Genomic DNA, 14,975 nt, shown 5'->3' with positions numbered 1-14,975 from the left:
AAATTTTTAGCTCTTTTCATCTTTTCATTCATTTGTTCAGTCATTCATTCTAAAAATAAATTTTTGTATCTACTAGGTGCCAGGCGTGGGGAAGCTGCAGTAAACCCAACCAACACAGTTCGTCCTCATGGTACTTCCAGTCTACTGGATGCTTCAACTGCCCTTTCTCAAACCAGCCCTAGACTAAAAAAAAAAATTTAAGTTAATTAAAAAAAAAAAAAAAGAATTAAAAAAAACCAGGGAGTTCCCTGGTGGTCCAGTGGTTTGGATTTGGCGATTTCACCGCGGAGGCCCAGGTTCAATCCCTGGTCGAGGAACTGAGATGCTGCAAACCGTGAGGCGCAGCCAAAAACAAACAAACAAACAAACAACAACAACAAAAATCCAGTCCTTCACTTGCTAGTCCTTTGAGAAACCAGTGCCAGGCTCTCCCAGAGCCCTTTCTACATGTCATTGCTGAGTTCCTGGTTCACCTTCGTCATTCTCCCCTCCCACAGCCGTGGCTGCTTCCTCTTCACGGCTAAGAAGAAGATGGGAGGGAGAGGCCTGGAAGGAGGAGCCCAGAGCCCACCCCACCCCCAACATGCACTTTTTCTAAAGAAGAAGCAGCAGGAGAGTCGGAGAGAGCTCCACTTTATTATGGAAAGTTAAAAAAGACAAACAAAACCAAAAAACCAGGCAATTGAGAGGGAAGGAGAATTGGGGGAAGAAAGTTGAGGCGCCTCATTACTCACCCCACACCCTCGCAATTCAGTTCAATTGTGAACCACTAGGAGGAACAGAATTAAATAACTAGAGGGGGACACAGAGTTAAGGTTCCCAGCCTTCCCTCTTGGGGAAAACTGAGACAGTAATACTGAGCAAAGGTGGAGGAAGCCATACCCCCAGGTCACCCCAGTGAGGTGGCTTCAGGGGACAGGGGAGAGGATTCTATGTGGACACACAAGTAGATGTGGCTTGTAAACCCGGGACTTTGGCAGGTGGGGCTGGGAACTGGGGGGTTTTGTAAACCAGGCTGTGGTCAAGAGAGGAGGCGGGCGCTGTAAACAAAGGGGCAGTGACCTAAGGAACAGGAGGGAGAGGTGCCTGTAAATGCAGTGTGGGCCAGGTCTCCCAGGGACATGGGTACTTAAATCCCGAGAGCCCCAGGGGGTGGTGGGGAGTCAAGGAAGGCTGTGGGGAGAGTTACCCTGCCCACGGAGATGGAGAGGGTGCTCCATCCGTACCCCCACACCGCGCCCCGTGAGCTCTGTGCTCCTCCCCAGGACTTGATGGGGATCTTGGGTCACCTAGGATGCACCAGCATGTCTGATAAGGGTGGAAACTGTGCGGTTGCCTCCGCCCCCAGAAACAGGATGAGGAAAGCAAGTTGGAAGATGCTGGTTGCCCTTCCCTGCCAGGCTCATATTCAGGGTCTGTCTGCTCTGAATCTTCTGGGCTCCAGGATCTTCAGTTCTGGGAAGGAGGAAGGTACATCCCAGTGTTGGAAGAGGGTCACCTCCGACAAGACTCATCTGTGGGAGAGGAGGCAATAAGGATAGAGAATGAGTGACGGTCTCTGCTTCCCGCCTTCCCTACCCACTGCCCACACTGAAGGCCAGTTGGCATGTAGGAAATCTTATAATATCTTCCACATCCTGAGTGCCTGTTACTACTAGTAACAGCAGCCATCACTCATTTAGCCTGGATTCTGTGCCAGCCATTCTCATAACTTGCTTAATCTCACACTAACCCCAGGAGAGGTTAAGTAATTTGATGTCCAGCCATAGTTCCTAGGTGTTCTACAAAAATTACTTAACCCTCTCAACAATTCCAAGAGGTAGTTATTATTAACCCCATTTCACAATAATGAACTGAGGCCAGAGGTCAGGTGATTTCCCTGAGGTCACACCACAATTAAGAGACAAGATGGAATTCAAACTCAGGCCTGTCTGATCCAAACCCTGTGTTTTTAACCACACTGGAGCGCTCAGAAAGAGGCCTGGTTTTGAAATATGGAGACCTCACGTGCACTTCGCTTCCCAGGACCTCCGTTTTCCCATCTGTTAAAGGAGCAGTTGGGCTAGAGGCCCTGCCAAGACCCTTCCAAGCGCCAACATTAAATCCTCCCCCTCCCTCCTGGACCGCAGTGTCCATTCCGAACACCAGGGGGCGCCGTCGGGCCGGCGGAGGCCGCACTCACCCACTATCAGGGCCTTGGTGCGCAGCCCGCCCTGGAGCTCTGGCTGCAGCAGTAGCAGTTCCTCCTCATCCTCTTCGTCGTCGGGTTGGGCCGCTGGCGGACTGGAGGCACTGGGGGCCTCAGGCTCCGGGCCCAGCTCCTCCAGCACCGAACTCTCGGAGGGGTATTGGTACGTGGTCTCCAGGGCTGTCTCGCTGAAGGAGATCTTGAGCTGAGGATGGGAGAGAAAGGGGGGAGGAGGCGAGGTCAGCAGGGGGAAGACTGCAGGGTAACAGGTGCAGGATGGAGAGTGGGGACTGGATTTGGGCACTCGCTGATTTTGTCCTCCCCAGCCACTCTGGAAGCCAGTTTTCCTTTCAGTACTCTCTCTCCAATCCCAGATTTTCCCTCTTCAATCATATCATTTCAAAAACATTGACTTTGACCTGAGCTTAGGCAGGGGACTAGGTGGCAGAAGTGAGTAACACAGGACCAAGGTTCTGCTTTTAGAGTGTGGGAGGCAGAAGGGTAAAAACAAATTTAAAACATGGAGGTAAGTCCTGTGATCAGAACTGAGTCTTTGGGCACCCTGGGAGCAATCAGGACGGCTACCCAGAGGAGGTGAGATTTGAAAAGAGCTGGAAAGAGCTGGCTGGGAGGGATCCCCACCAAAAGCAAAGACAGGCACAATGGTTTCCATAGCCTCGGCCCCTTGCTGTTCAGGGGAAACCCAGGACCCTGGTCACCAGCCCCTCCCACCCCCCTCACTCCCCTCCTCCAGCTGGAGTGGACCCACAGGAAAGGGTCTTGGGTCTGAGAGGGGAGCGGAGACCAACAGAAAAGCCCAGAGGAAATGAGACTCTCCCCAAAACACAGGGAGAAGATGAGCCCAAGTGCCTGAAAGGTGCAGCTGGGGGAGGTGACAGGGGCAGAGAGGAAAGTCCGGGCAAACATGGGATGGGGGTGGAGAATGCACCAGAAGGGACGTGCAGAGACAGAGGCAAATGACCAGAAGGGATCTGGACGGGGCAGAAAATCCTTCCTAAACATACTGTCTCAAGAGCAGGCGAGCCCCAGCTGCTCTCACTACCTTTTTACCCTTCCCCTTTGCCCTCCTAAGAAGCTCAGGGGGAAGGGGCAGGGTGGGATTAACTCTGGGAGCCAAAGCGATTAAGGAGACATACAGGAGGATTCCATGTGAACTGCTCAGAAAGGTCCAGATGATCTCCCCAGGCCTCCTCTGGCGTCTGTTTGGGAAACTCGGGGCTGGAGCCCTGCACCCCTGAGTCTCTGCAGGGACTGGGGTATGAGAAGAGAAACCAGGACGGTGGCTGGACAGGTGGTTGCTAACACCTGGGTCCCTGAGGGAAGCTAGAACTCAGAGACTGTGTGTGTCACTCCCTGGGTCCAAACCTGGCATTGGCCCCCACCTCACTGGGAGCAAAAGCCAGAGACTGGCCAAGGCCTACAAGGGGCTCCCAGTGTGCCTCTCCCCACTCCTCTCCAGCATCCTCCTCCACTCCAGCCACATTGGCTGTGATTTCCTCCAGCCCCACCAGGGGCACTCTTACCTCAGGGCCTTTGCACTGGCTGTTCCCTCCGCCTGGAACACTCTTCCCCCAAATATCGCTGTGGCTCCCTCTCTCGGCATCATGCTATTATAAAGTTGTCATATTTGCTCCTCCTACCTCCTGGCCCTCTAGGTTCCACTTGTCCCTGTTCTAATGTTTTCCCATAATCACTTACCACCTTCTAACCTAACCAGAGAATTTACTTATTTGTTTACTTATTTGTGTCTGCTGTCAATAGAAACGTGGAAGTTGCCACAATGGGCAAGGAAGGCTTCATCCAGACCTCAGATGTGGTCCCAACAGAGGACCAACACTGGGGGAATACTGGGGGCGGGGGCAGTCCAGTCTGTACACAGTCAACCCCCAGTCTGTGTCTGTGGAACAGCTGGCTGGTAGAATCAAGTGACAGGAACCAGACCCCTTATATCCCAGTTTCTCAAAAGGAACTACTTCTATTGCTGACAGATTTACCCAAACTTCTGGGAACCCATTTCGGTTTTCTTTTCATATCACCTTTTGAGATAACAAGCTGCATAGTTTATTATCTGCTCTGGAAAAGGATCCACTTTATTTGCTCTCCCTCCACGTTTGTCTCTCTCCCCCCACCCTGCTTCCCTCCTCACCACCAGCCCCAGCTTCTGACTGGGCTTCTCAGGAATGCACAGCCTGCATGGGGCGTGTGGGGTGGGGGGTACGGAGGGGGTGACTCACTCCTCTCATCAGCTATATAAGGTCACAAGGGGGCTGGAGAGGGGAGGGGCTGGTCTCCCTGCCAGAGGGGCCTCTGGGGAAGGGCACCAGCCACAGCCCAACCCCTGGGCTCCAGTGGCAGGGCTGGGATTTCTCTCCCAGTGGCAGGGATACATTTGATGGAATTAGCCTGCAAAACAGGAGTTATTTAGGGAAGGGGGGGGAGTGTTGGGTGGCAGGGTCCTCATATTCCTGATCTGGAAGCTGGGGACAGAACATGCCTGTCCCTGATGAGCAGGGTGCTGGGCGAGTGGAGAAGGCCTGAGGGAGGGCTGAGGGGAAGGTGTCTGGGCCTAGAGAACTCTGTGTTGCTTCTTCCCCACCCCCATCCCGAGCGGCTGCTTCCTTATTCTCTCACCACATCCTGAGCACAGTTCTGGCAGGCCCATGGCCCTGCATTTGCCACTCAGCCCCACCAGCCTTCCGGTCCCCACCACAGGCTTCCTGTTTGGGCGATCTGCTTCCGGCTCCCCTGCTCCCTGACCTAGGTATGGTCACCCTCACAGGTCCTGCCCTGCGCTCAGACAGTCCCCGGGCTTTGGGCCCCCAAATTCATGCTTTCTCCTCTTTGCTTCTCCCCAGAGGCACAAGCCAACCTCTACAGTAGGAAGTGACTTCTCTGAACACCTCGCCCTGGTCGTTCCTCACCTACTTCCTTGCATCTGCCCAGCCTGAAGGGGAAGGGGCTGGTAGCAGTCAGAGAGCTCAGGACAGACTCAGGGACCATGGCTCGGGGATGGGAGCTTAAGCTTCATGTGAAGATGAACTGGGGTCTCAAGTGACCCCGAGCTTTGGTCCCTGTGCTTTCCCACTGATACTGAGGACACAAAAAACAAGTCTGAGGATGTCACACATGAGATGAGGACTGGAGACTAGGAAGGTCTTCCCAGCCTCTGGAGAGATGAGTTAGATGCAGAGCCCTCTCTTTCCTTAGAGTTTTTCAAGCTGGAAACTGGTGTATGGGGAAGGAGTTGGGCCAGGGCCAGGGGAAGAAGTCAGCTTGGCTGTTCCCAGCTTCCCTGCGCTGCCTTCTTCTGCTGGCCTCGGCCCCCACCCCACCCCGTCCTTAACTCCCATTGTACTCCCTGCTCTCAGCTCAGTGCCTCCAAATTCACTTCTCTTTCTTTCTACCCCAAGAGGAGGGAGAGGCAGGGATGGCAGGAAGAGAGGGGAAAACCAACTGCTGAGCCAGTTCTGGGGAGGGAGGGGAAGCCCAGGGAGGAAGGACAGGGAGGGAGTGGCGAGGGGGTATTTTGGAAGAGGAGAAGGCTTTTCTTGTCCCAAGAGAGAAGGGAGTACTGTCTGAAGCAGCGGCCCAGCTGGGGGTGTGCAACCTCGAGGTCACCCACTTCAAATGGCCTCTGTGTGCGTCTCTCCCATGGGGCAGACTCGGGGTTCAAAAGCCTTCTCTCTGCTCCTCGGCCAGCCCTGTTCCACTCCCCTCCCCCTGCTATCCTAAGGTGTCCCTACTCCGCTCTGCACCCCTCTTCCTCGGGTCTGTGAGACCCTCCTCCACTCACTTCTCCCTGCAAGCCCAAAGCTACCCCCTCCACCTCCCCAGCCTTCCCACCCCGACATTCTCCCCGCTGGAAGGCTGGAAGTGCTTTTGCCCTGCGGACCCTGCCCTCATAAGCTCCAGGCTGTGGCCTCAGCTCAAGTCTCCCACCAGACGGCCTGGGTTGGGTCACAGACTCCGCAATGGAAAGAATTGGGGGGCTGGGGGCTCAGAGCCTGAGGGAAAGGAGGGTGAGCAGCCTGGGCACAGCCTGAGAGGGACACACCCAGGACGGCGCTTGGTTGCGGGGCAGGCTCCTTGGGCTGGGAAGTGAATGGATAAGAAGGGCTACGAGAAGGAAGGGTGTGTGTGCAGGGGAGGAAGAGTGGCGGCAGGAATTAACAAGAATGCATAGACCAAGACAAGAATACAGGCATATGAAACAGAGACAGGAGCCCACAGAGAGCTGACAAGGGGGCTTCTAAGGAGTCTGACTTGGCTGCTCCCTACCTGTTTGTGGTGCCTTTCAGGGGACCCCTTGACAAGGCAGCTGCGGCCGAGGCGGAGGTAGCCCCCCAGAACCAAGATCTCCTCGGCAGTTGGGTACCGCTTCTTCCCAGCCCCAGGGACTGCAGCGTCAGCTGTGGCTGGGTTGGCCGGAGTGGCAGGGGCTGCAGGGGGCACGGACCGCCGGGGGTTGACTGTGAAGGTGTGTCCGCTGCGGCGGGGGGCCCCCACCCCTGGCCCTGCCTTCACCCCATAGAACAGACGGCTCATGAGGGGATCCCCAGGGGACTGGGGGGCAGGTGGGGCTGGGGGTGGGGGAGACAGTGGGGCTGCTGGTGGGGGCCGGAGTTCCCCTGCTTCCTCTTCCTGCTGTCTAGAGCCTCCAGTCCCAGCGTCCTCTGGTGGGAGGGGGGAGGGCACAGAGCAGCGGTTCTGCAGGGCGCTCAGAGGCCTGCCCTGAGCCCCTGCCTCCTCCTTCTCAGCTTCCCCTTCTCCAACCTCTGCAGCAAGAGGACTCAGGTGCTTCTCGGCAGACTCTGGAGGGTCTGGTTTCTGAGTTTGAGTCTCTGTGTCCCTGGGTGTCCAATCTCGAACCTTCCCAGAGTTCAGGGTCCATTTCCACCCTTCTGTCAGCCTCAAGCCCCTCTCGCCATCCTCCGCAGGGGTGGGCCTCTGTTCTGCTGCCTCCACTCCTCCAGAACTGCTGTCTGGAGCCTCCCTTGTCAGGGTCTCTGAGGACGCTGTAATCTCTTCTGGGACCATCCTTGGACTTGGCCTCTCTTCTTGTCTCCCACATTCCTCTGAGCAGTCTTTTCTTTCTTCTCCTGAGCTCAGCCTCCACTCTGATGCCTCCGGTTGTACCCACATCTGTTCCTGAGACTCTCTGGAATCAGGCCTCCATTTATGGGCCTCTGTCAGGCCCAACTTCTGGTTGTCAGACTCCACTGGGCTCAGTCTATTTTCCACCACCTCTTTTCTCCTGGGGCTTTGTTCTTGAGGCTCTGCCAGTCTCAGACTCCGCTCTGGAGTTTCTCCAGGGCTCAGCCTCCATTTCCTCACCTCTGACAGTCTAGAGCTCCTGTCTCCAGCCTCTCCTGGGCTCTGCCTCCAGTCTCGAGCCTCCAAAGGCCTGGGGCTCGACTCTCGAGCTCCCCCTATCCCCAGCCTCCTCTCTCTGGCTTCCCTGGGACTGAGCCGCTCTTCCCTTGACTCTCTTCCCTTGGGGCTCTGATCCCGCATCTCCCCAGGGCTGGGTCTCCGCTCCCAGGCCTCTAAAGACCCAGGCCGTCTCTCTGCAAGTAGCTCTTCACTCCGCTGCTGTTGCTGCTGCTGGCGCTCTTGCCGAATAAATCGGTTCTGGTGCACTGGCCCAATGGCCTCCAGGAGGACAGCAGACTCGCCTGGGTCTGGAGGTCCAGCCTCCGTAGTCCCAGGCGCAGGGCTAGGCTCCCCGGGAGACAGACCAAGCTTGGCCCGGCGGCGCTCCAGAAGCCCCCGCTTCCAGGCTGGCATCTGGGACAGCCGCTCCTGCTCTGCCTTCTCCCGGCCGCGTACGGCTGCCTCCTCCTGCCGGCGCCGGGCTAGCAGCTGTAGCTTCCAGTCCGGGATGGTGGCCATGGTCCCCTTGGGGAGGGTGGGGAACGCTGGGGGCAGAGAACAGGAAGGAGAGGCTCCAGAGAGGCCCAGGGGGTGAGAATGGGGGTGGGAGGGGAGGAAGTGGAGCGGAGAGGTGGGACACAGAGGAGGGCAGAGGAGCTGAGGGTGAGGACAGAGGGAAAGAGGGGGGAGCAGGGAAAGGGGAAAAACTGAGAAAGTGAAGAGGAAACTAAGAGCCAAGTTGATGGCGGTCGGGGGATGGGTTGAGAGGAAGAGTGGAGATTCAGGGCAAAGAGGCAGGAGTCAGATTTGTCAGTACAGGTTATTGGGTATCAGAGACAGTCCCCAGGATGTGAGAAGAGAGAAAAACGAGAGAAGTTGGCGCGAGGGCGAAGAGAGAAAAGAGAGGCTGGGCGTGAGAGGGACAGGGTCCAGGCGAGGTTGCCTCACCGCTACCCCAGGAGCCGTGAGAGTGGGAAGAGAGGTCAGGGAATCCCGCCGGAGAGGGGGCAGTGGGACCTGAGGGGGTGTCGGGGAGGTGGGAGGGCGGAGAGTGGAGAGGTCTAAGGGAGAAGGGGAAGTCAGGGGGCAGAGGGGCGAGGGGGTTCCGCGGCTGCAGCCCGGCGCGTCTCAGCGTGGGCCCCGGAGGTCCGGGCTCCCCTTCCAGCTCTACTCGGGCCACGCCTCTCCGGCCCCCCAGCCCCCACCCCTCCGCCCCGCACTCCGCCCCGAGGCGGGTCAGGGGAAATACCCTCCCCCGGGGACTTTCGGAACCCGGGTGTCGGAGCTGCCAGCACGTTCCCAGAACCCTGGCGTCCACCCCCACCCTAACGCGGTCCCGGCACCACCGCCTGCCTCCCCCACCGGCGGTGCCCCGAGACCCAGACGTGCGGAGCACCGGCCCTACACCTCTTTTTTCCGGAGCCTGCCAGTCCCGTGCCCGGGTCTTGGCTCTCACGGAACCCCGACATAGCCGGCCATCCCCACCCGGCTCTGACCGCACAGACAGGCAATCTCGGCACAAAGAGGAGACAGCCCAAGGTCCGGGCCGGGGACGGGAGCGGGGACGGGAGAGGAGACACCCCCTCCCCAAGTCTGAAGCCCCTCAGTCAACTCACACGCCGCGGGGCTCCCAGGGGAGGGGGTGCGAAAGAGCCTGACGTCCGGAGAGAGGAGGAGAGAGGAAGAGGAGGAGAGAGGGATCGAGGGAGATCCGGAGACAGGAGGGAGGGGAGGAGGGAGGGAGAGGAGGAGGGAAAGAGGGAGCCAAGGAGGAGGGACGGAGACAGAGACCAGGGGGCCGGGCGGGGGGAGACGGCCGCTTTGTCTGAGGACAATGGGGAGAGGGAAGGGGGCGCGGGGCGGAGCCGGGCGAGGGGGCGGAGCCTCGCTCCCTCCGACCCCGCGTGGGACTCGGCTCCGGGTCTCCTCTCTTCCCGCCGCCAGCCCTGGCGCTCCGCCGTCTGTCCCCAGGGCCTCTCACCCGGCTCCCGGATAACCCAGGTGTCCAGACCTCCGCCCCCAGCTCGCCAACCCAGGGCGGCGGCCCGTGACTCAGGCCCCTCGAGGGACTTGGGGAGGAAGCGGCAGCTGCTCCGAGCCGGGCCCGCCCTTCCCATCTCCTGCCACTCCTCCCCACGCGTTTGCCTTCCCGGGCCAGCCTTTGTTACCGTGGGGGCCGGGGCGGCCGCCGGGCTGCGGGGGACCCGTAGGGAGGGGGCGTCAGCAGGAGCGGCGCTCGGAAGCCAACGGTTTTGGAAGCTAGCTCCCTTACCGGAGCCGCTGCCCCACTCTTCCGCTTCAACCTGTCTGCCGTGGGTCCCCAGGTCTGCAGCGAGGAAACTGGGGGACTTGGAGGAAGGGGGACCGGGTGCTCCGGGAAGGGGGGGGCGGTCCGCGGGGAGTGGCCGCCACCCAGCGGTCACCAGAGGGCGCGGCCGATGCCCAGACTCGAGTCTGGCTCGCCTGTCCTTCCCAGAGTCAGCCCTGCAGCTTGAGAGACACTGACAGACTGCATGCTACACGTAGAAAAACCAGGCTGATTTTTATTTTCCTGTAGCGCGAGTTACTCGGGAGAGCAGGGAGCCCTTAGTCCCCCGAGTTAAGAGCAGGAGAATCCGCTCAACTAGGTTCATGAATCTGGAGCCCAGGGCCAGGGCCTAGGGAGCTGGAAAGGCCAGACAGTGGGGCTGGGCTGCAGCTTCAAGGTGTGGAGCCTGATGGGGCAGCCACTATCATCAAACTTGGCAGACCTTGGTCCAGCTCCTAGGAGGGGAGCTAGACGTGGAGAAGAGGATCCTTGAGGCGCAGAGGCCAGAAATAGGACCAGGGGAGTGGTCAGGCCAGACCCTTCTCCTTGTGAGGAGGTTGTTAATGGAGGATCAAGCCCTAAACTCTGAGGAGACAGATAAGTTCCCCACTCCCTCTTCCTGGCTGGTGAGAAGCGGCCCTTGGAGTCCAATGGCTGAAACTCAGAATTTAAGATATGGAGCTGGACCCAAGGAGTGGAGGCTCAAGCAAGGGAAGGGACAGCTCCTTCAGTCCATGGATTTGGGCCTCTGGTCTGAGGCAGCCAAGGCCTGGATGTTAAGGGGATTTGGAATTGGAGGGGAAAAGGAAGTACAGGGCTTGGAACCAGGGCTAGCCCCTCACTCGGCCTCCCCGTCCTGGGGCCGGGAGAGCAGGTGGAGTTTTCTTTGCAACTGGGCCCGGAGGTAGCGGAGATCTTGCTGGTCAAGTCCGTGAGCCAGGCCCAGGTAGAGGGTAAGGAGGAGAGCAAGGAGGAGGCGGTCAGTGCCCAGGGTGGGCACCACCCATAGCACAGTCAGCAGCTCCACACACACTGGGTGGCGCAGGTGGGAGAAGAGTCTCAGAGCCCGGGGAGACTTCAGGGCCAGAGGCTCACCCAGCCCCAGCACATGGTAGTACACCTAGGAGAGGGAGAATGGCTTAGAAATGGAGTCAAGCCCTTGTCGCAACTTAGCTGCCTCTTTCCTCCCCTTCCAGGCACCCTCCTTCTATAACGCAGGCCCAGGAACCACCCTTCTGAGACTGGGGTCCCTGACCCTCATCTCTGGTCCATAAAACTTCCCCAGGCCCAGGAAGCCCATGGTTTCTGGCCTTTGAGGGAGGGCTGAGGGGAGACTATCTTACAAGAAAGGGAGGTGAGGGAGTCAAAAGCAAGAGGCAGGTGGAAGAGTAGGGGAGGAGGAGGGACATCCTTGGAGGGGAAAGAGGTATTCTAGAAAGGATCAGAGGTCTTGGGTAGGGATCTGGGAGCCTCACCTGTTTGAGGCCCATGAGCTCTGCGTAGTCAAAGACGAGAAGGATGCTGAAGATAAGGAGCCAGGAAATGACGTGGAGCACAAAGCAGAGGAGGGGCACCCAAGTGGCCCATGGCTCGGCTCGAGCCTCCCACAACACGGGGCCCCTGGGCACGGGCTCCCAGTACCGCATCACCAGCTGAAGGAGGATGAGGGACTGGGTATCCCAGCAGCCCACCCTTGAAAGACCTAGACCCAGAGGCTGCCCCCACCCCAGGCTGGCCTGCTGCTCTCCCCGCCTCTACCATGAGCATGTTCAACATGTGGAGGGTACTGGATGGGGTCCCAAGTATGTAAGAATGACTTGTCTCTACTCTGAGGACTTAAAAGAATGGATGAGAGTCACCAGATAGGTACACAAAGTAGCCTAGGCCAAGCACCCACTGAGAAACAGATGAGTACTAACTGGGAAGCTTTCTCTTGCGCCCTAGGGAAGTGCTTTTGAAGAAAGGATAGGACTGAAGAGGAGTTAACAAGGGAATCTCAAGCAGGACAACATGAACAAAGTTGCAACGGTGAGAATGCATATATCATGCTCGGGGAATGACAAGCAGTACACCATTCCTGATAAAAAGTAGGATATGTGCTGTGGAGGAATGGGAGCTGAGATTACAGTCCTGAACACCCTTAGTTCTCCTCCTAAACCCATGTTTTATCAGAAGCCTAAGGTCCTTGCCTCTCCAATCGATGGAATCCTTCCCACAGACTGTTTCCCTTGAGGACTCAGCTGCCAGGGCTTCATACCTGCAAGGCCAGGGCAGTGCATGCCACGTACAGTGACCTCTGAAGGACCCCAAAGTACCGGGACATCCATGACTTCACTGTCTCAGTTGCCATGAGGCTGTGCTGCCCCACAAATAGTAGCAGGAGCCCCAGATCCCAAGCCAGGGGGACAAGAATGCTTTGGTCCTGCAGGGCAGCCAGCCATCCCTGGCGGGCATCTAGCGGGAGTTGGAGAAAGGGACAAAAGATCAAGAAGACTGTGGGAGAAACGCCCTACCCTTATCTCCTCTTGGGACCCCAGGCCATGTCCCTTAATGCTTTCAAAAGCCTTAATGCTTCCTCTCTAGGCTTTGCCCACCTCACTTTTCTATTCCCTGTTTCTTCCCTCTTCCCCAGGCCTCCTTCAGAGCTGGGGAAGAGAATTCATGCTGGTCAGTCACGAAAGGCATGGCTGGAGTGCCCTTCTTGTTTCGGTTCTCCAAATGCTCCCTCTTTATAACACTCTCCATAGTCCTCTTTACGAAGCCTTTCCTTAGAATACTCTGCTCATCGCCCTTTCTCTCCCCCTCCGTCCTCACTCTCCCGCCTCTCCAAACCGCTAATCCCTGAGTACCTAATTTAGCCCTCTGGTCTCGCCTGCAGCGTCTCGGCGGCTTTCACGGTTCTAGTTCCCTCTCCTGGACTTCCCCTGTCATTTGTCTCCAAGCCCCGCCCCCGCTCCCTCTGCTCCGGCTCCACCTCCCTACCCCAGAGCTCATCCTCGCTCCCTCCCGCTCACCCGGACCACCAGACTCCGAGACTCCTCCAAGAAGTGGCCGAAGGGAGGTAAAGCGCACGAACTCCACTCCAGTGCCAAAGGCCAGGATGAAAGAGGCGAGGGCAGCAGGGACGAGTAGCAGTGCAGGGGCCATGGCGAGAAATGGAGGGGTGGGGAAAGGGGCGGGTTTGGGATTCCCGCGGCCGTAGGCTCCGCCCCGACCCCGCCTCCCGCCTGGGACCCTGCCCAGGAGGGCGGGGCTCCCGCGCGCCGACGCCCAGGCTTCCGGCTGGCGCGCGCGGCTCTTTCACAGCGAGCTGCAGGGCCGATCCCTGAGTGCCTTTCCCCGGTCTGCGATCTCCGCGTCACAGAAGGGAATGTTAGAATCCCAAGTGAGAGGTGAGAAGGGCAGCGGCTGTTCAGTCAGTCACGTGGTTTGAATCGCAGCTGGGCTAGTTTTCGCATCTAAAATGAAGACAGTTCCTCTCTTGCAGGGTTCTTGCAGAAACAGCATTATGATCCCACTTTCCTTTAACAGCTTTGACTAGAAAACAGCCAGAGTCAGAGGTTACAAAGCCTCAGTTAACACTTTAATAATGAACGGTGAGAGAACGGAAGACTGTTGACCCAGGCTGAGAACCCAAAGCTCTGAATCACCCATTACAGCTTGTTAGATGAAAAAGAGTGACTATTTTACCACAAATTAACGCTTAGTCTGTAATTTATTATAAAGTTGAGTTGTTGCCTCTCCACTTGCTAAGGGGAGAGAACTTGTCTGTAACACTGAAAGATTTGTTCTGTTAATGCCAAAGGCTGTTACTTTGTAACCATGAGAGTAACAATATGTTAAAATATTTGTGATAGAAAACTTTATTACAGTTGTGAACTTTGTAGTATGTTCATTTTATCCAAGCTTGTGATAATTAACTACCTATACAACCTCATTAGTTTGACTCCACTTACTAGTCAGAAAGCACTAAGATCTTTTGTCCAAAATTTTTCCTACAGACCTGTTTGTAATACCTACAGACTAACATTCACATCTAAAAATCAAAGTAAAGTAAGGTTTTTCTCCATTAAAGATCATGTAGCTAAGGACCTGGTCACAGTAGCTATGACCATAGTAAGGAACTTAGAGATCATGAAGCTAATTCCCTCAGCTAATAGATAGAAGAAACATAGGCCTAAAGAGATCAAGAAAATTTCCCAAGATAAGAATTAAGGAGCTGCCAGTCCTGTGGGCTCAGGGATGACAAAATTGCCAAACAGCATCCTACAGGCTCTACATTCCTTCTCCCTCCTGGAGGCTTAGTATTCCCATTCTCCTCTGAATCAATGCTATTTTATACTGTACCAGACATCATTATGTTTTCCCTCCTGATTCACTCTCCATCCTGCTTTCTGCCTCAGGAAGTTGTCCCGAATGGACTACATCAAAGAAAAATCACAGCATTTGAGGGAAGCCTTTCTATGTAACTGTTCCCTCCTCTCAACCTTTTGGGTTTACAGGTGGCCATAACAGAGCTGTGGGTACTGGCAATATTCTTTGTGATTTCTCTACACTCTGCCTACTTCTAATTTTCACTTCATTGAACTCTCTCCAAATTATCCTAATTTGACTGTGCCATAGTTTCCTCTTAGGATCCTGACTGAGACATTTATTACACAATGTGCTATGAGCTGTAGGATTCATTGGAAGTGTAAGAAAAGATCTCTCTTCTCTAGAAATTTAAATTGGGGCACTTAAATTGTACCAGTCATGGAGTGGGTGTGCACATGAGTGCTGAGTGGGGCTATAGAGACAGCAGGTGCTGTAAGGAATCCAGTGGACCTCAAGGACACAGGCAGCTTCACACAGTACAAGGCTTTGAGCAGTGCAAGGGGACTAATATTTATCTGGGTCCTACTGTGTGCCACACCCACTATGGCTATGCTTAATACATATTGTGAGATTAGGTATGTTTAAAAGCCAGCACAGTGTTTGGCAAAGCTCATGCTGTTTCTACTACACCAAAGTTTTCCAAACTTAAGTATAACTTACCTGCAGAAAACTGCCCAAAACTAATCAGTATTTTTTTAAATTGAAGTGAAA

At 56.1% G+C, this 14,975-nt stretch overlaps 2 protein-coding genes and 1 long non-coding RNA gene across 4 annotated transcripts; 1 reads left to right on the top strand and 2 right to left on the bottom strand.

Annotated features, from left to right (window-relative positions):
- Positions 1-617: 617 nt before the first annotated feature.
- Positions 618-9,265, bottom strand: PPP1R18 (protein phosphatase 1 regulatory subunit 18). The gene is made up of 4 exons (XM_068559292.1): positions 9,199-9,265; positions 6,488-8,127; positions 2,183-2,393; positions 618-1,514 (listed from the first exon to the last, which is right to left on the bottom strand). Exons 2-4 carry the CDS (start codon positions 8,099-8,101, stop codon positions 1,495-1,497), a joined length of 1,845 nt encoding a protein of 614 aa, XP_068415393.1. The 5' UTR covers positions 8,102-8,127; positions 9,199-9,265; the 3' UTR covers positions 618-1,494.
- Positions 8,847-13,046, top strand: LOC137774164 (uncharacterized). The gene is made up of 3 exons (XR_011075780.1): positions 8,847-9,121; positions 11,835-11,918; positions 12,523-13,046. It is a non-coding gene; the product is annotated as an uncharacterized lncRNA (long non-coding RNA).
- Positions 10,106-13,159, bottom strand: NRM (nurim). 2 transcript variants are annotated; one of them, XM_068559295.1, is made up of 4 exons: positions 12,905-13,157; positions 12,148-12,344; positions 11,366-11,542; positions 10,106-11,010 (listed from the first exon to the last, which is right to left on the bottom strand). In XM_068559295.1, exons 1-4 carry the CDS (start codon positions 13,035-13,037, stop codon positions 10,729-10,731), a joined length of 789 nt encoding a protein of 262 aa, XP_068415396.1. In that variant the 5' UTR covers positions 13,038-13,157; the 3' UTR covers positions 10,106-10,728. The 2 variants fall into 2 exon arrangements, with proteins under 2 accessions (XP_068415396.1, XP_068415397.1); XM_068559296.1 differs by lacking the exon at positions 11,366-11,542 and having other exon boundaries at positions 12,905-13,159.
- Between the last annotated feature and the right edge of the window lie 1,816 nt (positions 13,160-14,975).

This window comes from Eschrichtius robustus, chromosome 12 (genome assembly GCF_028021215.1).
Source record: "Eschrichtius robustus isolate mEscRob2 chromosome 12, mEscRob2.pri, whole genome shotgun sequence".
NCBI lineage: Eukaryota > Metazoa > Chordata > Mammalia > Artiodactyla > Eschrichtiidae > Eschrichtius > Eschrichtius robustus.
This window is presented reverse-complemented; position numbering and strand designations above follow the sequence as displayed.